At 48.0% G+C, this 22578-nt stretch overlaps 1 protein-coding gene across 1 annotated transcript in view; it reads left to right on the top strand.

Moving 5' to 3' along the window:
- Positions 1 to 21703, top strand: part of LOC139262755 (5'-3' exonuclease PLD3-like) — a 43574-nt gene extending 21871 nt beyond the window's left edge. The window contains exons 7-10 of the mRNA XM_070877906.1: positions 4254 to 4393; positions 4499 to 4661; positions 5067 to 5163; positions 19138 to 21703. Of these exons, the coding sequence (XP_070734007.1) occupies positions 4254 to 4393; positions 4499 to 4661; positions 5067 to 5163; positions 19138 to 19352 (615 nt within the window). The 3' untranslated portion in view covers positions 19353 to 21703. The remainder of the gene's footprint in view (positions 1 to 4253; positions 4394 to 4498; positions 4662 to 5066; positions 5164 to 19137) is intronic.
- Positions 21704 to 22578: the final 875 nt, after the last annotated feature.

The following is a 22578-nucleotide window of genomic DNA, read 5'->3' as shown; positions in this document are numbered from 1 at the left end:
TGGGGACTGGCCATCAGACCTTGCTTGGTGCTTGGCACACTCTATAACGACTGCAGAAAAAGTTGATGCTCAAATTGCATCTTTCTTTTAAATACAGGCCTCATGAAGTCTGCCTAGCTGGGTTCTGCAGCTGAGACAGGGCCTGCTGCTACTCCTCTGCTTCCAGCAGCTTCTCCGGCTTGCCTATGCTCTGGGCTTCACCTGGTGAACAAAGCTCATATTGCCCAGCCAAATTCATTGCTCAGGTAACTGTGCTTGTGCTTGGTATGGGGTGTGTGCTTTCACAATGGCTTCAGAGCTCTTAAGCAGGCTTGCACCACCGCCTTTGGGGGGCGAAGAAGAATTATATGTTACTGTGATGGCTGAGAAGTCATCAGCCATGGCTCAGTGGGTAGCACCCTTGCCTCTGAGTCAGAAGGTTGTGGGTTCAAGTCCCACTCCAGAGACTTGAGCACAAAAATTTAGGCTAGCACCCCAGTGTAGCACTGTGGCCCCATCTGCTCTCTCAGGTCAATGTAAAAGATCCCATGGGACTATTTTCATGAAGTGCAGGAGAATTATCCCCGCCTGGTGTCCTGGCCAATATTTATCCCTCGATCAACATTACAAAAACAGACTATCTGGTCATCATGACATTGCTGTTTGTGGAAGCTTGCTGTGTGAAAATTGGCTGCTGCGTTTCCTACATTACAAAAGTACCTACACTTCCAAAAAGTACTTGGCTGTAAAGCGCTGTTGGACATCCGTTGGTCGTGAAAGGCGCTATATAAATGCAAGTCTTAATTTTTATGAAACAAACCTACCAAAACTAATATTGTTTGTATGGTGTTTTGTTGCAAAGCATGTACCTGAGTGGTCAGGAGAGGAAAGAGAATAAGAAGAAATGAATGACAGTAAGCCTGACCTTTGCCAGCCTGCTAGCCTTCACATTGTTCACATTGTCTATGGCCACAGGTCCAGCATGGCATGCTCGTGTATGTGAGGGATTTATTCCGAAGGAGTCCTCTTCTGCTTCCAGTCTCTGTTGTTATGAAGAATTTTCCTGCAAATAGAGAAGTAATGTTGACATGTTAGAAGTCAGAAGAAGACTTAGACTAGCGAGAAACAAGTGACCATCCAGTGGCATGCATCATACAAAGATGTAATGCGCTAAGCTTGTTTTGTAGAGTCACCTTTCTAAATGGTCAAGGGACAACAGTTGCAGCTTTAATTGAGAGCAGTAAAGTGCATCTTGCTGCAGTATGGACATGCAAGTGGAGCTTAGGAATACCTGATTTCATAGGGCTCAGCCTAGAGCATCAGTCAGAATGTCAGCGGAAACAATTAGTGGGCTTGATACTTTCCCTGTTTACTTGATACCATCATCATCATCATAGGCAGTCCCTTGGAATCGAGGAAGACTTGCTTCCACTCTTAGCATGAGTTCTTAGGTGGCTGTATATTCCAATACGAGAACCACAGTCTCCGTCACAGGTGGGACAGATAGTCGTTGAGGGAAAGGGTGGGTGGGACTGGTTTGCTGCACGCTCCTTCCGCTGCCTGCGCTTGATTTCTGCATGTTCTTGGCGACGATATTCGAGGAGCTCAGCACCCTCCCGAATGCACTTCCTCCACTTAGGGGGTCTATGGCCAGGGACTCCCAGGTGTCAGAGGGGATGTCGCACTTTATCAGGGAGGCTTTGAGAGTACCCTTGTAACGTTTCCTCTGCCCATCTTTGGCTCGTTTGCCGTGGACGAGTTCCGAGTAGAGCGCTTGCTTTGGGAGTCTCGTGTCTGGCATGCGAACTATGTGGCCTGCCCAGCGGAGCTGATCAAGTGTGGTCAGTGCTTCAATGCTGGGGATGTTGGCCTGGACGAGGACGCTAATGTTGGTGCGTCTGTCCTCCCAGGGGATATGCAGGATCTTGCGGTGACATCGTTGGTGGTATTTCTCCAGCGATTTGAGGCGTCTGCTGTACATGGTCCACGTCTCTGAGCCATACAGGAGGGCGGGTATTACTATGGCCCCGTAGACCATGAGCTTGGTGACAGTTTTGAGGGCCTGGTCTTCAAAGACTCTTTTCCTCAAGCGGCCGAAGGCTGCACTGGCGCACTGGAGGTGGTGTTGGATCTCATCGTCAATGCCTGCTCTTGTTGATAGGAGGCTTCCGAGATATGGGAAGTGGTCCACGTTGTCCAGGGCCACACTGTGGATCTTGATCTCTGGGGGGCAGTGCTATGCAACGAGGACAGGCTGGTGTAGGACCTTTATCTTACTAATGTTTAGCATAAGGCCCATGCTTTCATACGCCTCGGTAAATAAGTCGACTATGTCCTGGAGTTCAGCCTCCGTGTGTGCACAGAAGCAGGCGTCATCCGCGTACTGTAGCTCGACGACAGAGGTTGGAGTGGTCTTGGACCTGGCCTGGAGATGGCGAAGGTTGAACAGCTTCCCACTGGTTCTGTAGTTTAGTTGCACTCCAGCGGGGAACTTATCAACTGTGAGGTGGAGCATGGCAGCAAGGAAGATTGAGAAGCGGGTTGGGGCAATGACACAGCCCTGCTTGACCCCGGTCCGGACGTGAATTGGGTCTGTGATGGATCCATTGGTAAGGATCACGGCTTACATGTCGTGGTGGAGCAGGCAGAGGAGGATGGTGACATACTTTTGGGGGCATCCGAAACGTAGGAGAACGCTCCATAGACCCTCGCGGTTGACAGTGTCAAAGGCCTTTGTAAGGTCGAAGAAGCCGTGTATAAGGGCTGGCGCTGTTCCCTGCATTTTTCCTGCAGCTGTCGCGCTGCAAAAATCATGTCCGTTGTGCCCTGGAGGGGACAAAATCCGCACTGCGACTCTGGGAGGAGCTCCTCGGCCACGGGGAGAAGTCGGTTGAGGAGGACTCTAGCGACGACTTTCCCAGTGGTTGACAGCAGGGAGATTCCTCTGTAGTTGCCGCAGTTGGACTTGTCCCCTTTTTTAAAGATGGTCACGATCACTGCATCTCTAAGATCTCCCAGCATGCTCTCCTCCCTCCAGATGAGAGAGATGAGGTCATGTATTCAGACCAGCAGTGCCTCTCCACCATACTTCAGTGCCTCAGCAGGGATTCCCTCCGCTCCTGTAGGCTTGTTGTTTTTTAGCTGTATTATGGCCTTTTCTACCTCGTGCAGTGTTGGGGTCTCACTGAGGTAGTGGCGGGTAGCATGCTGCGGAATGGAGTCGAGAACACTCGAGTCAAAGGCAGAGTCTCGCGTGCAGTGCTGGCTAGCCTTATCTTGGCAGATATCCTGAGGGTATAGACTTCTATGGAGCTTCTTTTATGAATTTATTAATTCTGTCAGCCACCTCCTGCCAAGCAGACTGGATATTCTCTCTCACAGGAGAGCTCCCTGGAGTACTAAAGAGACAATCCTCAGGGATATGGAGGCGGGGTGGGAAGAGGTAATTATATTGGGAGAAGGCACATGTGGAATATAAACACCAGTACAGACCAACTAGTTGGGTTGAATGGCTGCAGATTCTATGCAACTCTATGTAAACTAGAGAAACCTCCTGAAAAGATAATGGTGCTGCTCCTCTCAACTCCTCCCTGTCTGAACTCCCCCAATTTCTTAATCACAACCGTATGTGAATGACCCTGAAATACACTGCTCTGGACACTTGACAGCCAATGGTCCCAGCCTGCCCCACTGCTGAGGTAGTGTCTTTGTGCCCCCATCCCTCTTATCCTTCCAGTCCTTCATTCCTCGACATTTCCTGTCCCTTTCCCCATCTCCCCCTTCCGCTCTCCCTCCCATTGGTCTTTCCCTCCGATCTCTCCTCCTGTTTCCTTCACCCCTCTTTTCTCTCTCTTTCCTTTCTCCCTTACCCTCCTTTTTCCCCATTCTCCCTCTCCTTGCTCCTTTCCCCTCTCCTTACTGCCTTCCCCTCTCCTTATGCACTTTCTCACCCCTCACTGCTCCTTTACTCCTTCACCTCTCCTCCCTGCTCCTTTCCCCCTAAGTCTGGGAGCAATCTGGAATAGCAGTGCTAAGGGCAGGTGTAATCCCACAGGGTTGAGTGATGTGCCACTGTCTAATGCCTCTCAGTTGTATCAGTTCCTTGAAGGAGCTGCATTTAAAATAGGATCAAGAATGTTAAAGATTGTAATTTAAATAGATGCTCTAATATCATGTACATACACGTTATATTAAGTCTAATTAACAATTAGTCACTAGATTGTAGTTGGATCGAAAAATACTCAAGCACCAATTGAAATTATTATTTTATTTAGAGCTCTCCTCCCAGAATGTGCCCAAAGGGCCGGACTACTGACCTTGATGCTATTCTCAGTGCTATCAATGCTGCAAAGAAGTTTCTGTATGTTTCTGTCATGGAATATTTTCCAACATCACGTTTTCTGCGACATGTATTGTAAGTACAGAAGATTACCAGTGCACCTGGGATACACAATTGCAGTAGTTATTTAATTGGAAACTTATACTCGTATGTGATGCTAAATCTCACTTTGCAACCTAGATACTGGCCCCATATTGATGACTCACTGAGGAAAGCAGCTATTGAACGCCATGTCCATGTTCAAATGTTGATTGGTTACTGGAAGCATACAGATAAATCCATGCTGGCTTACCTCCAGTCACTTCAAGCTCTGAGAAACATCAAGAAAGTCCATTTTGACGTGGTGAATAATGTATTCTTTAAAAAAAAAGTCATTTATTAAGCTAATAATTGACGAAGGTTTATTCATTCTCAGCTACTTTTATAATGTTTGTATAAAAGCCAAATTATACGTGAGGAAAAAAATGCACCAGTCTTTTAAACTATTAACTTGTACCCTGAAGCAAGGTCATTTTAATACTGATGCTAATAAAATGTTTAGGCAGTTGCTGTGAAGAATTATATTTATTCTCAATTCATTCAAAAAATATGTTTGATTATAATTCTTCAGGCTTCCAAAAATTCTAACAGATATATAATTATTTTTGAGGAGTTTCTTATAGTGTGCTAAGCTTTGCTATATTTTATGCATAAAGTACATAATCACTTAATTTCTTTACAGTAATTCACAAATTTTACTCTTTTGTAGAAATTGTTCATTGTTCCTGTGGGAAAATTTGGCAACATTCCTTATGCAAGAGTGAGTCACACCAAATACTTCGTAACAGAAAATATTGCCTATATAGGTAAGGGTTTTATCTTCCGTTCAATGCTTTCGTGTCCTAAACTATAAATAAATGAAAAACATGGGGAAATGGAACTATAAAGTATTCTACAACCTTTCAATGATTAAAAAAATGTTTTAAGGATAATATTTTATTCAGCTATTCATGTAATAAGCTTTGATTGAACTGGAGCATGAGTGATGTTTACCGCAATAAAAACTGGGTAATAATCCTCAATACCTACATCTCAGAATGAATTGGTGAGATTCTGAGGTTAATACAAACTTCTAAATTTGCTATCCTAGTTTTGCAACTGCTTTCAAATTATTCGAGGACATTTGCCTACGTTGCAAAAGTGACTGAACTTCGAAAATAATTTAATTGTTTTTTTTTAAATTTGTTCTTGGGATGTGAATGATATTGGCAACACTGCCTTTATTTCCCATCCCTAATGCCCTGATAAAGTGATAGTGGGGCTTGTCCTTGAACAACTACAGTCATTGTGATGATGGTGCTCCCACAATGGAGTTATGTAAGGAATTTCAGCATCTTGACCCAGCAGCAATGAATAAATGGTGATGTATAACCAGTCACGATGGTGTACGACATGGAGGTGATGGTGTTCCCAGACAATTAGTGCTCTTGTCCTTCTCTGTGGTGGAGGTTGCAGCAGAGGGAAGTACTCTTGTTGTAGGTTTGGTGAGTAGCTGCAGTGCATTTTGCAGATTGAAAATACTGAAACCACAGTGCTCCAGTGATGGACGGAATGAATATTGCCAATGGTTGCATCCATCCAGGCATGTGATGAGTATACACTTGAGCCTTGTAGATGGTTGGTAGGCTTTGAGGGATCAGGAGGTGAGTGAGCCACTCATTGCCCAGTACCAAGCCTCTGTCCTGTTCATGCAGCCATGGTGTTGAGATGGCCCGTCTAGTTCAGCTTCTCCTCAATGTTGACACACAGATGTTGATGGTGGGTGAGTCAGTGACGGTGGTGCCATTGAATGTCAAGGGGAAATTGCTGAACTTTCTCTTATTCCAGATGATCATGTGGCATGAATGTTACCTGCTACTTGTCAGCTCAAGCCTGGATATTATCCAGGTTCTGTTGTAGGCTGGCATGAGCTGCTTCATTATTGGAGCAGTTGTGAATTGAACTGGAAGCATCAGCAAACTGACCTTATCATTCCTGACCTTATGATGGAGGTGAAGGCCATTCATGCAGCATCTGCAAATAGTTGGGCCCAAGACATACTTGTGAGGAGCTGTTGCTGTGATGTCCTCGGGCTGTGATGACCATACTTGGTCAAATGCTGTCTTGATGTTGAGGGCAGTTACTCTTGCTCCTCTGATGTTCAGCTGTAGCATCCATGTTCTGATCTGGAGCCGAGTGATTGTGGTAGAACCTGAACCTGAACTGTCAGTGAGCAGGTTCAAAGTGAGTAAGTGTCACGTGATGGCACTATTGGTGACTCCTTCCGTCACTATAATGATGATTGGGTGAAAGCTGATAAAGAAGCAATTGGCCTGGTTAGATTTATCTAGTTTTATTGTGGATAGATTTCAAGATGGCTCCTGAGCTGTCAGCTCCCGAGGGAGCTCCTTACTGTGCACCTCTATCCTTGGCCATCTGCTTCCATCCTTTGCCCTTTCTCCCACTAAACTCCTCTCTTCCACTATTTGAGTTCCCCAAGCTCTAAGAGTGGGTGTATTTTAGCCGTGTCTACAAGTTAATCGGCAGTTTAAACCGGCACTGCCCATCCCCGGACCATGCCTGCTCTTTGCTTTCCTCAGTGAGCACTGGATCTTTTTTCAGATTTGGCTTCTAAATTCCATAACTTCTCTGGACATCAGGACCACACTTCTGCACTGGACTGCACCGTAAGACTCAGCTGCTGTGTCTCTGATCTGCTGCTCAGTTGCTTAAATTTTAAAGTAACTTTGTCAAACTTACAGCCCTTCCCTCACTGCTACTGTTACCTGCTGAGCCTGTGATTGGCCGACTGGCTCTACTGGTTTTTCACTTCATCTACAGTTTGGTTCCTGGCACGAAGTGCATTTCACGCTCCTGGGCCAAACTACATTTCCCCGCTGCTTCAGGATCTTTTGGTGTCCTTCAACTTTGCCGCTGTTTTTTTTCTGCCCCGCAACTGATTCTAGTGGAAATAGCTATCTCAGTGCATCCTCCGATACTCTACCCTTCAAATAGCTTCTGGACTTCACCCGCCCGCCACACCTGTCTCCAAACTTGGACAACAGTTTGTTGTTGCTCCAGGTTGACTCCACCCGACCTACGTCAACTTTATCCCACCATGGGACCTCTGAGTTTAACACTGGACCCCCTCCTGTTGTCTCCTCTCTATTCAGCTAAAGACTGATTTAACTTTTCTTCAATTGCTGATTTTCTGATTTTCACTTAATTTATTCTATATATTATTTAATTTCGTTTAAATATAATTCATCTTGTTTCTCCTGATTCTACTATTATAGAATACTTATTGTAGTATTTACCATGTAAATTGAATGCCTTTGTTAGTTTTTCACCTGTGTTCTTTTGCATGCACATTTTGGCTGCTGCTTCAGACCCGAGCCATTGACTTCTTTTTACACTTCCTTCTCCCGCTTTTTCTCTCTTTCCCTCCCTGGTCAGTATCTAACGTCGTTATGCCGCCTCTCATCTCTCCTCTCTCATATATTCTGTCCTCCAAAATCACTACGCCAACACTTCATTACTCTACAACCTTCCTACTCTCGTGCCACCGAGCCAGATTGACTCCCTTTTAGATAAGCCTGTAGCGTCCCTCAGTGCCTCTCTTGGCATTCTCCAAAGGGCCCATCGTGGCACTTATCACTGTCTCCGCAAAATTTAAGTGAACAAAAATACCAATTCCACTAACACTTGGCCAAGGAGGGCTAACCTTGCAAATCTCCTTGGACTCCAGTTCATCCCTCCAAGCAATGACCATGTGTATGCTGGCAGTAGATCGGTCATCATGGATCCTCTCAAAATCTCCTTGCAGAATGTCCGTTCACTTGCAAGCAAGGCCCTTGCCATCCATGACCTTATCATGGATGACTGCATTGACGTCATGGCACTAACGGAAACTTGGCTGAGAGATAATGACACAGCTCCCCAAAAAGGCCGATCACCGCTGGAAAGCGGCGGCCTGGCAGCGGAGTCAAGCGTCCGCTGACTTGCGGTCCAATGGCCGCCGCCAGTGAAATTTAGCTAGGCCATTGTTGGAGCGGTGCTCACTCCGCCCCGCTCCCCCCACTTCCGCCATGGTAGTGTGTATGCGGCTATAATGATGCAATCAGAGTGTGCACTGCTGCCGCTCTGCCCCCAGACCTATATTCAGTGTTAAAAAACCTACCTGCTTCTTGACGGTGCCCCCAACAGCTTTTTGTGTCAGAGCACCGTGCCGGGCTGCTTGAGACTGCCATCAGAGGAGAAAGGAATGTTAGTGGAATTGGTATTTTTGTTCACTTAAATTTTGCGAAATTATAAAAAATTGTTGGCAGTTCCAAAAACTTTTGCGGACTTGTGAGAACTTTTTCGGACTTTTCAAAAATTTATCACTCGCCATGATTACTAGTGGCCTGGGGACCTCATTTTGTACTCCACAGGGGCCTCATAGTGAGGGTTGAGTTTGTAGATGCAATGGGCTCAATGTTAGTAGGAGAACACCTTGTCCACATTTGCGAGGCAGGGAGGCACACAGGGGAAGGCGGCACTGTCAGCAACGGGTGCAGAGGCAGCGGGCAAGGGAGGCAGCACGCATGGCTGCCCAACATAGAGAAGTGCCTGGAGATGGCCGCAGACCTCAAGACGGAGAGGTTGCCCAGGAACAAGCTGGCATCAAGAGAAGGGTCAAGTATGCTGGCCCCCCACACCAGATAGTGGGCGAGGAGCTTGTCAGCTTCAGCCTGCAGAGGCTGAAGAGCATCACGAGGATGAGGGAGAAGGCAATCAGCCGGCTGACATCAGAGGGGCCCAGCATAGACCTGGGAGAAGGAGGCCCTACTGTGCCAGGGTATACTGTCAGCAGTTTTCCTTCATGGAGCTCACAGATGAGCAGTGTCTGCGAAGGCTCCAATACAGGAAGGACATCCTGAGTGAGCTGTGCAATCTCCTGTGGCCAGATCTGCTGCCTCAGACAAGGCTGAGGACAGCTCTAAACAGTGAAACAAAAGTCACCATTGCATTAAACTTCTACGCAACTGGCTCTTTGTAGACAGCAACTGCAGACATTTCTACCATCTCACAGTTCTCCTCCACCGATCGTTCCATTCGACAAGTCACAGATGCTCCGTACAGGAGTAGAGTGCAATACATTTTGTTCCCGATGACCAGGGAGAAGTAGGTGGAGTGGCAGGCCAGATTGCGGGGTTCCCCAGGGTGCAGGGGGCCATCGATTGCACACACCTTGGAGTGAGGGCGCCAAAGACCCATGTTGACATGTTTACGAACAGAAAGGGATTCCATTACCTGAATGTCCAGCTGGTGTGTGACCACCAACGCAGGATCATGACAGTCGATGCCCGGTATCCAGGCATTAGCCACGATGCCTTCATCCTGCGCCAGAGCAGTGTTCCTGCCATCTTCTTGGGCCCAAATCAGGATTGTGGATGGCTGCTTGAGGACAAGGGATATCTCCTGTCCACTTGGCTGCTGACTCCCCTTCGGAACCCCAGGACTGCTGGCAAACATGCTTACAACGATTATTATTCCGCCACCAGGTGTATAATTGAGCACGGCATCGCTATCCTCAAACAGAGATTCTGTTGCCTGGACCGCTCTGGTGGAGTAATGCAGTACTCGCTTGAACGGGTCTCAATCTTCATCGTCGTCTGCTGCAAGCTTCACAACCTGGCAATCATGAGGGGCCAGCCGTTGGAGGTCGATCCAGAGTAGCACCTCAGGAGGAGGCGCAGCAGCAGGAGGAGGAGGCACAAGAGGAGGAGGAGGACCAGGATCCCGATCACCAGCCACCCAGGAGGCGGCATTGCCATCCCAACCCTGCAAGGGAGGTGCAGACCTGTCTCATTGCTGCTCATTTCAGAAGACTTAATGCCCACATGACCCTTCAGCTTCACTTTTCCATGGTCATCCCAATGAGTCCCTTCATACATCATTGTCCGCCATCAAATGATACACCCGCTCTTCTATAGGAAGATAAAATAAAGGCTTATTACATAATAAACAACGGTGGAAAAAACTAACACAACATCATTTCTCACCCTTGTGCATTTCCTTATAACCCGTCTTACCTTATAACCCCTCTTACGCATACCTATCCTACTACTACACCGCAGTGTCTCCCTTGTGGCTGCCTCATGGGTCTGGGAAGGCTGCTGTATTTCCTGTGTGGAAGTTAAAGTTGTCATTCTAGGATGCCCTCGGCCAGCTCTGGCCCTGGAAGGGCCAGCTGGAGACTGGTCAGCACCCTCCTTGGAGGGTTCAGTTAGCCTTGGCTCGGGTGACTCCATGGTTGGAGGCACTGGGGAAGTGGCAGGTCTGGGGTCTGGGGTCAGGAATGATGTGATCCTGAGGGAGCACATCATCCTTATCCTGGTCCGAGGAGCTTGCTCTACTCACCGGGAGCAGCACATGACCACCGGCACCAATCTGAGGGAGCTCAGGTCGGTGCTGTGGGGCCACACCGAAAGGTTCCCCATAGCTCGTGGTGGACTCAGCTGTGAAGGCAACACTAAGGTGTCTGGTGGCATCCATAGAAACATAGAAAATAGGTGCAGGAGTAGGCCATTCGGCCCTTCGAGTCTGCACCGCCATTCAATGAGTTCATGGCTGATCATGCAACTTCAGTATCCCATCCATCTGAGACTGCATGAGAGCAGCCACAGTCTCCAAGCCATCAGAGATGACAGCAGGTAGACACTCCGTGGCTTGTTGCACAGAGTGCATAAGAGCATTCTGAGCTTCTAGGGCCATCCTCTCCAAAGCAGCACTGATACGCTCATTCCCTTGCGCCTGTGCTAGAATGGCAGTTGCCACATCACCACGAGTCACGGCATCGCAGCTGGATCCACACGGTCTCTCTGGGAGTCCACCATCACCTGCACACTGGCAATGATGTGCTCCATCGTGTGCACAGAGCTGTCGACAATGCGGAGGCGGACTCCTCCACACTCTTCACCACTTCCGACATTCTTTCTGTCACCCTTACCACTGCCCCCAACATCTGGGAGTGCACGGCCTCCACCCTTCTTTCATAAGCTCCAACATCGATGGGCTCGTCTGAGTACTCCTCAGCAGAACTCCGGTGCGGACTCGCCCCCCCCGGAGAGATGGTACCCGAGTTTCCCTCTGCCCGTCACCATGCTGCAGCCCACTAGGCCCCGATGCAACACCCAGTACAGACCCCTGTGCTATCTCTACTAGATCCAGCTGCATACTCCTGGTATCTGAGTTGGCGCGTGTGAGAGGAAACAGTGACCCAGTGCTGGCAGTATTGTTCCCCTCTTCCTCTGCCTCATCTGAGATGGCGCCAACGGATGGAGGGCACTCCAGAGTCTCATCTAGGCTCCATCCCCCAATGTCCTCTAGGGTGTCAGGATCCCCATGGCTTTTAGTGCCCTCAATACTGTCATCCAGGCCTTGCCTGCCCCTCTCCATGTCATCCTCTCCCTGGCCTCGGCTTTCAGTGCCCTCAGTGCTGTCATCCAGGCCTTGCCTCCCACTCTCCATGTCATCCTCTCCCTGCCTCTGCTTTCAGTACCCTCAATACTGTCGTCCAGGCCTTGCCTCCCACTCTCCATGTCATCCTCTCCCTGCCTCTGCTTTCAGTGCCCTCAATACTGTCGTCCAGGCCTTGCCTCCCACTCTCCATGTCATCATCTCCCTGGTCTCGGCTTTCAGTACCCTCAGTGCTGTCATCCAGGCCTTGCCTGCCCCTCTCCATGTCATCATCTCCCTGCCTCTGCTTTCAGTGCCCTCAGTGCTGTCATCCAGGCCTTGCCTCCCCCTCTCCATGTCATCCTCTCCCTGCCTCTGCTTTCAGTGCCCTCAATACTGTCGTCCAGGCCTTGCCTCCCACTCTCCATGTCATCATCTCCCTGGCCTCGGCTTTCAGTGCCCTCAATACTGTCGTCCAGGCCTTGCCTCCCCCTCTCCATGTCATCCTCTCCCTGCCTCTGATTTCAGTGCCCTCAATACTGTCGTCCAGGCCTTGCCTCCCCCTCTCCATGTCATCATCTCCCTGGCCTCTGCTTTCAGTACCCTCAGTGCTGTCATCCAGGCCTTGCCTCCCCCTCTCCATGTCATCCTCTCCCTGCCTCTGATTTCAGTGCCCTCAGTGCTGTCATCCAGGCCTTGCCTCCCCCTCTCCATGTCATCCTCTCCCTGCCTCTGCTTTCAAGGCTATCCTCCTGCATTGCCCTCCCACTCGCAGCAGCGCTAGGACCCTCTCGGCTGTCACTCGACCTCTCATCTGCAAGCATAAATGGCACAAGGGATGGCGTGAGGGGAAGGTAGGCACAATAGGCACTGGAGCTTTCAAGGAGAGATAGCATTAAAGGAGGGTCTCACTTACCCATGCTGCCCGCAGGAGGATCGGCATCACCAGTACCGGTGGCCACAGGGAAGGCAGCATGTCTGCCCACTAGCACCTCTATGCCACAGGGAAAACTCAAGTTGGAGTAGTCAAGTCTAGAGGTAACAAAGGTATGAATGATGGTTTCAGCAGCAGAAGAGCTGAGGCAGGGGCAGAGGCGGGCAATGTTACGGAGGTGGAAAAAAGTGATTTTAGTTATGCCTAAACCTCTCAGCCTCTCTACCTCTCTTTCCTCCTTTAAGATGCTCCTTAAACCCTACCTCTTTAACCAAGCTTTTGGTCATCTGCCTTAATTTCTTCTTTTGTGGCTCGGTGTCAAATTTATCTGTTTTATCTTATAACACTGCTGTGTAGCGCCTTGGAACATTTTACTACGTTAAAGGCACTATATAAATAAAAGTTATTATTATTATTCCCCATTTACTACCAGGAAATACGTATCCTAATAACTGTTACACAACCAGGCCGATGAGTCTTGAGTTTACCCTGTGTCCCTTCACGTGCCCATTTTGGCTGTCACTCCGGGTTCGAGCCCTTCACTTCTATTTCCACTTTTTCTCCGACTTTTTAACTTTTTTTTCCTGTCGTCATGTCTCCTTTCATTTCTCCCCTCTTGGGTACTCTGCCCTCCCAAATCACTGCCTCAACCCTTCAGCACGCCATGACTTTCCTACTCTCCTGCTGTCATCCCAGACTTGACTCCCTTTTAGATAAGCAGCTTCCCACTGTACTTCTCTTGACATCCTCCAAAAGGCCTATCAAGGCACTCACCGTTGCCTCTTTATGAGCAGCAACACCAACTGCCCCATCCTCCGCTCTGGCTGACTTTCCCATGCACCACACCTACTGGGGGCTAATCTTGCCAATCTCCACCCTGTCCAACTCACCCCTCCCAGAGCTGACCCTGTGGACTCTGACAGTGGATCAGCTATCACTGACCCTCTCTGCATCTCCCTCCAGAATGTCCATTCACTTGTGAATAAGGCTCTTGCCATCTGTGACCTTATTGTGCATCATTGCATCGACCAAAACCTGGCTGATGGGCGATGACACCTTGCCCTAACTGAAGCCTCCCCACCTGGCTCTATACATTCTACCACTTTCCCCTCACAGATCATCACACTGGTGGTGTGGCTTTTTATCACCAAATCATACCTGGGTCTGTCGCCTACTCCTCTGGCACTTTCTCCTCCTTCGAGCATCTCACCTTGTTCCATCCCCTCACCTCTCATTTAAAATCCTCATTCTCTACTGCCCACCCATGTACCATAAAGATTTTCTCACCAAGGTATCTTCACTGCTTTCCTCCCTTAACCTCTGCAATGAGCAATTTCTCATCCTTGGTGATTTTAACTTCCATCTCAATTCATTATGCTCTGCCTCCTCTGAATTTACTGCTCTCCTATCCTCCCTTAATCTCTCCCTCCATTTAACTCCCCTACCCATATTCACGGCCACCCCTTGACCTTGCCGTCTTGTGTGGCCTCACCAGTCCCATCGTGTCAATCACAGATAAGGCCATCTCTGACCACTTCCTCGTATTGCTCTCCGCCCAAATCCTTCTTCCCCCCCAACGTACTTCCTTCTGTGTCCACCCCTAGAAGAACATTTTTCCCAATTCACTTACAACTGCACTTTCAAAATCTCACTGTCGAGCCTTTGGCCTTCCATTCACCACCACATTTCTGCAGTTACTGATCTGCTCAACTGCACTCTCGCCTTCACCTCTGATGCACGAGACCCCATGAAAATTATTACCCTCTCTCACCCTGGCCATTCTCCCAATACAGCCCTCATCTCCACTCCCCTAAGTCCACGGGATGCAAATCTGAATGGATATGGCAACTGGTTTAGCCATTCACTGCCAAATCCGGCTGGATTACATAAAGCATTATCGGGTCCTGCTCTCATCTGTCAAAACTGTTCACTATTCCAGGATCGTCCTTGAATGCAAATATAACCCCCGGCTTCTATTCTCTACTGCAAACTGTCTTCTTAAACCCCTCTCCCCTGTCACCTCCAACAACAAGTGCGAGGAGCTCATGTACTTCTTTGCCATGAAGATTAAGACCATTCAACTGCCTCTGCTACTTCCTTCCCTTCCCCCAGCCCACTGGGCCAAACTTCCTCGAAGCCCTGAACTCACATCTTACTCTAGTTTCTCTCCTATCTCCCCTCATGCCCTCTCTGAGCTCATCCTGTCCATGAGACCCACCTCCTGCTCCCTCGACTCTATTCCCACTAAACCACTGATCACACAACTTCCATTACTCGCTCCCATGTTAGCTGATATTGTTAATGGGTCTCTCTCCTCAGATACTGACCCCTCCCCTTCAAATATGCAGTCATCACCCCTCTCCTCAGAAAACCAACACGTAACCAATGTTCCCTTTAAGCTGCATAGCTGTGCAGCACTCTGCAGCTCCTGTACAGCTGGCTCATAGGCTTTTAAATAGGAAAAATTGCTCTTGTGCAAAATTTTGAATGGTCCATGGAGCCCTTTAAAGGGACCACACACCCAACAAGAATTTAACGGCAATATTGCCATTGACCCCTCCGTCACTGTAAACTACCGCCCCATCCCCAACCTCCCTTTTCTCTCCAAAGCCTTTGAATGCATTGTCACCTCCCAAATCCGTTCCCATCTTTCCTGGAACTCCATGTTTGAATCCCTCCAATCAGGTTGCCGCCACTGCCACAGTACCTAAAAGGCTCTTACCAAAGTCACAAGTGACATCCTATGTGACTGTGACAAAGGTAAACTATCCATCTTCGTCCTTCTTGACTTGTCTGCAGCCTTTGACATGGTTGACCACTCTATCCTACTCCAACGCCTCTCCACCGTCATCGAGCTGGGTGGGACTGCATTTGTCTGGTTTCATTCTTATCTATCTAATCGTAGCCAGAGAATCTTCCGCAATGGCTTCTCTTTCTGCTCCCACATCGTTACTCCTTGGGTCCCTCCAGGATCTACCCTTGGCCCCCTCCTATTTCCCATCTACATGCTGTCCCTCGGTGACATCATCCGAAAACACAGCATCAGTTTCCACATATATGCTGATGACACCCAGCTCTACCTCACCAACACTTCTCTCGACTATCTCTAAATTGTCATACTGCTTGTCCAACATTCAGTACTTGATGAGCAGAAATTTCCTCCAAATAAATATTGGGAAGACCGAAGATATTGATGCAAATTCTCCTCCCCAGCCATCGACTGCATCCTTCTCCCTGGCAACTGTCTGAGGCTGAACCAGACTGTTCACAACCTTGGTGTCATATCTGACGCCGAGATGAGCTTCTGACCACATATCCATGCCGTTATTAAGACCGCCTATTTCCACCTCCGTAACACCGCCCGACTCCGCGCCGTCTCAGCTCACCTGCTGCTGAAACCCTCATCCGTGCCTTTGTTACCTTTAGACTTGACTATTCCAACGCACTCCTGGCCGGCCTCCCATGGTCTATGCTCCATAAAATTGAGGTCATCCAAATCTCTGCTGCCCATGTCCTAACTTGCACCAAGTCCCATTCACCCATCACCCTGTGCGCGCTGACCTACATTGGCTCACGGTTAATAAGAACATTAGAAATAGGAGCAGGAGTAGGCCATTTGACCCATCTAGCCTGCTCCGCCATTCAATAAGATCATGGCTGATCTGATCATGGGCTCAGCTCCACTTCCCTGCCCGCTCCCCATATCGCTCAAAACTCTGTCTAGCTCCTCCTTAAATATATTCAATGATCACCCATCACCCTGTGCGCGCTGACCTACATTGGCTCACGGTTAATAAGAACATTAGAAATAGGAGCAGGAGTAGGCCATTTGACCCATCTAGCCTGCTCCGCCATTCAATAAGATCATGGCTGATCTGATCATGGGCTCAGCTCCACTTCCCTGCCCACTCCCCATATCGCTCAAAACTCTGTCTATCTCCTCCTTAAATATATTCAATGACCCAGCCTCCACAGCTCTCTGGGGCACAGAACTCCACAGATTTACAACCCTCCGAGAGAAGAAATTCCTCCTCATCTCAGTTTTAAATGGGTGATCTCTTATTCTAAAACTATGCCCCCTAGTTCTATAATCCCCATGAGTAGAAACATCCTCTCTGCATCTACCTTGTTGAGCCCCTACATTATCTTATATGTCTCAATAAGATCACCTCCCATTCTTCTGAACTCCAATGAGTACAGGCCCAACCTGTTCAACCTTTCTTCATAAGTCAACCCCTTCATCTCAGAAATCAACTGAGTGAACCTTCTCTGAACTGCCTCCAATGCAAGTATACCCCTCCTTAAATAAGGAGACCAAAACTGTACGCAGTATTCCAGGTGTGGTCTCACAAACACCCTGTACAGTTGTAGCAGGACTTCTCTGCTTTTATATTCCATCCCCCTTGGAATAAAGGCCAACATTCCATTTGCCTTTCTGATTACTTGCTGTACCTGCATACTAACTTTTTGTGTTTCATGCACAAGGACCCCCAGGTCCCTCTGTACTGCAGTATTTTGTAATTTTTCTCTATTTAAACATTGGGCCTGAAATCCCGGTTCTGGGCTTCCCACGGGCACTCGTCTGAAAATAAGAAAAAAGATCCACACCTACCTTTTGCTCCTGCGTCCTCCAGCGATCCCGGTCAGAGGCCTCCTCTTCCTGCGCATCGGAGCAGCTTCACGTCTCGGAGATGCGGAGGGAGAAGCTGGAGACACGTGGCACTGGACAGCCAATGAAGGTACAGTATTCTCATTCATAATAATGGGAACTCCATAAGTACAAGTTCTCATTATTATGAATGAGAACCCCAAACACCCAAACACAAATAAAAAATTAAAAAAACACCTGACATATTTAACATTAATTTAAATTAAAGTTAAGGAAATGTGTTAAAAAAAAATCCGAAAAAAATATTTTTTCTAAGTGTTGTAATTAGGGTTTAAAATATAATTAGCTTAGTGGACAGGGTTTTTAACATAAAATGTGCTTTTAAATTTTATTTTTATATGTTTTTTTATATGTTTTAAAATTCTTATGCTGGTAAAAGTAGGCGCAAGAGTTTGAAGGACATTTGCTGGGCAAGAGATGGGTAAATAGTGCAATCTCACCCAAGCGAATGTCCTGGCTGCGGGGATGCGTTGCATCTGTCAAGCTAAAATTTGATGGATCGGAAAAGCAGGTTTTTGGTACATGCACATTGCGCACCAAAAAACGGCTTTTGTGGGGCCTCGCCGGGTCCATACCTATTCCGACCGATACAGACCTGGAGAGGCCGGAGTTCCATGCCCATTAATTTGCTTTTTTATTTTTTCTGCCAAAGTGGATAACCTCACAACACCTCGATTATAAAACTCTCCTTGTATTCTAATCCCTCCATGGCCTCGCCCCTCTCTATCTCTGTAATCTCCTCCAGTCCCACAACTCTCCGAGATATCTGCGCTCCTCTAATTCTGACCTCTTGAGCATCCCTGATTTTAATCGCTCCACCATTGGTGGCTGTTCTTTTCGTTGCCTAGGCCCTAAGCTCTGGAATTCCCTTTCTAAACCTCTTCATCTCTCTACCTCTCCCTCCTCCCACGTCTTTTATCAAGCTTTTGGTCATCTGCCTCAATATCTCCTTATGTGACTTGGTGCCAAATTTTATTTGATAATGCTCCTGTGAAGCACCTTGGGATGATTTATTACGTTAAAGGTGCTATATAAATACAAGTTATTGTTGATGGGACGTATCTACTTTTCTGTGATGTGCTTTGGAATAGCCTGAGAATGTGAATGGTGCTATATAAATGCAGGTTGTTTTTCTTTATCTTTTCATTTCTTTTCATTTTTTTTTACTTTTTCTTTTCTAAATAAATATATTTCTGTATCACCCCATTCAATACTTACAGCCTATTTCACCTCTGGTTTAATTTTTTGAACTATTGTCTTTAAGCCCTGCTCATCCTGTGCTTTCTGATTATTCAATAATCAAAAATACAAAAATTAAGACAGTTTTTTCCAACTTTATTTTTTAAGCCTTGCTTGTCTGCTGTGTCTCTTCCCTGAAACATGATGATCTCATTGCACATATCTTTTAATCCTCCCCCTTCACTATATGGAATACTCCAAGACCAAATTGCATTCCATCTGATCACTTGGTTGAGAACTGGTGAAATTGGGCCACGGGTGTAGATGAATTTGTCATTCAAGGTGGAGGTTTGAACTTGGATCCCTTGTATGAGTTATAGAAATTCCAGTTAACCATTTCATCAGGCATTATATAGCAGTAAACACAAATAATTTTTTAGGCTTACAAAAGAGATTCTACACTCAATTGTTTTCATATGTAACTAAACATTGCTCAGATTTTGGAGGGAGTGTGTGACTGTTTTGCTTCAAAGTGTAAATGTATCTTTTTTATTAAGTATTCTTATTGACTTCCAGGTACTTCAAATTGGTCTTTTGACTACTTCAATTCTACAACTGGAGTGGGTCTGCTCATTAATCAGACTTTGGAAAATAATGAAGAGGCTGATGATACAGCTCACCATCAGCTAAAGAGTCTGTTTCAAAGAGATTGGAATTCCAACTATTCTATAACCTTGGATGATTTGAAAAATAATCCCGATTTTCCATTGAAAATGAATGGACTAATATGATGCTCTGTAGATGGCTTCAGGAAAAAACCTCAGCCTCGCTATCATACTTACTAATTATATCTGGAAGGCTTTTGTTGGAAGTTAGAGGAAGAAACTTGTATAAAAGTAAACCATTATATTATTGAAAGTGAGCAACTGCTCGCAAGATTTAAATAATTTCTAGCCGCATGCACAAATACAAGTTAAGCAGCAATGAGGTTTTGAATATTGAGAGTAAAATATTTCTTTTTCAGTTATTACAAATTAAAATTAAATTATCTAAGCCATTACATTTCTTTCAGCCTGCAGTGAAGATACTTGATAGGAAATTCTGATTTATGAAACAGTGAGTCATTCTGCAGTATCAGGGCAAGGGACTTATGATGACCTGAGGTTGTATTCACACACCAACTTTAACATTGCAACAAAATGATTAAAATGTTGTGTGAACAGGAACGAATGGTAATCACCTCCGATCACATCAGAATGGAGGCGCAGATCTCCAACCCTTAGCACCTCCTGGTTGAACACCTAGACCACAAACTAAAGGTGCTCTTCAGCAGTTTGGGTTCAGGAAGTGATGGAAAGCAAATGAAATGTAATGATGTCATCAAATGGTGATTTCATCCTCTGGCCAAGCCCCGCCCATCTGCTGCTAAAGTCTTGGACGGGATGTTTGTGCCCAAGTAATGTTCAAGCTACTTCCTCACATTACTGACAACCTAACTTGACACATGTCCTGCCTTCTGGTGTATACACGCAAGACATTGTAATGTTATGACATAAGTGTAATATATTTGCGGTGTCCAACAGTTCCAGACTGTTAAATCCAACAGACTGGGGTTAGATAGTGGCGGCACCAGTATGGACTGGTTCTCCAAATGGATACATTTATTTGTAACATTTAAAGCTCTGATTGGGTCCCCTTAATCACATGACCTGATTGCTGATTGGTCCCCTTGAAGGATAAGACACCCAGCAGTTTCAATGGGATGTGTAATTAGAACAGCCCTGCCCATGTAATCAGTGACTTTGCAAAGTGTAATTCCAACCATTGTCACTGTCGACTCCAGACAGAACAGAGATCCCTCTCATGGGTTAACACTTTCTCCCGCCCCCCCAAACAAGTTGCTGCCACACCGTTCAAGTTCTTGACCTACCTGACCTACATACCTCCCCAGGTTCCTGACATACTGCCCACCAGGACAAGTTTCTTACCTACTCTTCCCCCCGCACCCCCCTCCCCCAAGCCCAAGTTGCTGACCGACTCACCCCCGAGCACAAGTTCCTGACCTACGCACCTCCCGCCTCAGGCCAAGTACCTGACCAATTCCCAACCCTGTCCAGGTTCCTGACTTACTCCCCCCGCCCAAGTTCCTGACCTACTCTCCCCACCCAAGTTCCTGACTTACTGCTCTCCACCCCAGGCCAAGTTCCTGACCGACTCCCAACCCTGTCCAGGTTCCTGACAAACTCATTGCCCCCTCCACCCAAATTCCCGATCTACTCCTCCCCCAAGTTCCTGACCTACTCCTCCCCCAAGTTTCTGACCTACTCCTTCCTAACTTCCCGACCTGCTCCTCCCCCAAGTTCCTGACCTACTCCCCGCTAGTCCCGCCATAGAGGAGGCATTGTGTGTGGGTCACGGATTGTTAATAGACTTATTGGGTTATGACGTGAATAGTGACAGTGTCGTGACAGCCGGATTTCGTCCGGTCTTACGATCTAGATCATGTTCTGGCTCTCAACTTCCCCTTTAGACCTGGATCACGTTCTTCCTCCATCCCAACTGAGCTCTTGGTACTCTTTAACCACCCCCCCCCCCACCCAACCCCACTGAGCTCCTGATCTCCCCTCTCCCTGCTCCGATTCCCCTCTCCCTCTTCTGAATCCCCTCTCCCCCACCGATTCCCCTCTCCCCCCCACTCTGATTCCCCTCTTCGCCCCCCCCAGATTTCCCTCTCCCCCCTCCAATTACTTCCTCCCCCTGGTCCGATTCCCCTCTCCCCCTCCGATTCCCCTCTCCCTCCTCTGATTCCCCTCCCCCCTCCCTGATTCACCTCTTCCCTGCTCCGATTCCCCTCTCCCTCCTCTGATTCCCCTCTCCCTCCTTTGATTCCCCGCTTCTTCCACCCACCCTGATTCCCCTCTCCCCCGCTCCGATTCCCCTCTCCCCCTGGTCCGATTCCCCTCTACCTCGTCTGATTCCCTTCCCCCCTCCCTGATTCCCCTCTCCCCCGCTCCGATTCCCCTCTCCCTCCTCTGATTCCCCTCTCCCTGTTTTGATTCCCCTCTCCTCCCACCCACCCTGATTCCCTTCTCCCCCCTCCAATTACCCCCTCCCCCGGACCGATTCCCCTCCCCCTCCCCGATTCCCCTCTCTCCCTCCCCGATTCCCCTCTCCCCTGCTCCGATTCCCCTTTCCCTCGTCTGATTGCCCTCTCTCTCCCCGCCGATTCCCCTCTCCCCCACCTCCGATTTCCCCCCTCCCCCTGGTCCAATTCCCCTCTCCCCCGCTCTGATCCTGCCTCTCTCTGACCCTTCGATCCCCCCTCTTTCCCTCCTCCTCGGATCTCCCCCCTCGACCGATCTCCCCCCCCCCCAACTCCTCACCTCCGATCTCCTCCTTCCCCTCACTCTGATCTTCCCCTCTGAACTCCCTCCTCCCTCCAATCTCCCCCCTCCCCTCCCTGCAATTTTCCTCCTCCCCTCCCTCCGATCTTCCCCTCCCCTCCTTCCAATCTCCGTCTCCCCTCCCTCCAATCACCCCCTCCCTTTCCTCCAATCTCCCCCTCACCTCTTTCTCTCCCTCCCTTTCCCTCTCCCTCCCTCCCTTTCCCTCTCCCTCCCTCCCCCCTCTCTCCCTCCCATCTCTCTTCCCATTCTCCCTCTCTCCCCTGCCCCTCTCTTCCCCCTCTCCCCTCCAATGCTCACAGTCTAAGGTCAAGCAAGAAGATTAGTCCCTTGGGCGAGATACAGAAGGGCTGCTGAACTTGAAACCATGCCACAATGAACCTTTAGGAGAAAAAGGAAACAAAATGTGGCAATGCTGATGTGGAGAGCTTACAGCTGCAAACTGAAAATAAAATACAACTTTCAAGGAGTTAACCTGATTTTTCATTCAAATGAAATCTGGTTTAAGGTCATTTGAGCCATCGTTGTTAACCTCAGTAAAATGGCAAATCCTAGAGCTATAGTTATTGTGAGGAAAATTGATTAACTATGCTACATGATGTATGATGCCGCT

Source organism: Pristiophorus japonicus, chromosome 4 (genome assembly GCF_044704955.1).
Source record: "Pristiophorus japonicus isolate sPriJap1 chromosome 4, sPriJap1.hap1, whole genome shotgun sequence".
Lineage (NCBI taxonomy): Eukaryota > Metazoa > Chordata > Chondrichthyes > Pristiophoridae > Pristiophorus > Pristiophorus japonicus.
The sequence above is the reverse complement of the archived record's forward strand: the minus strand, read 5'-3'. Positions and strand labels throughout refer to the sequence as shown.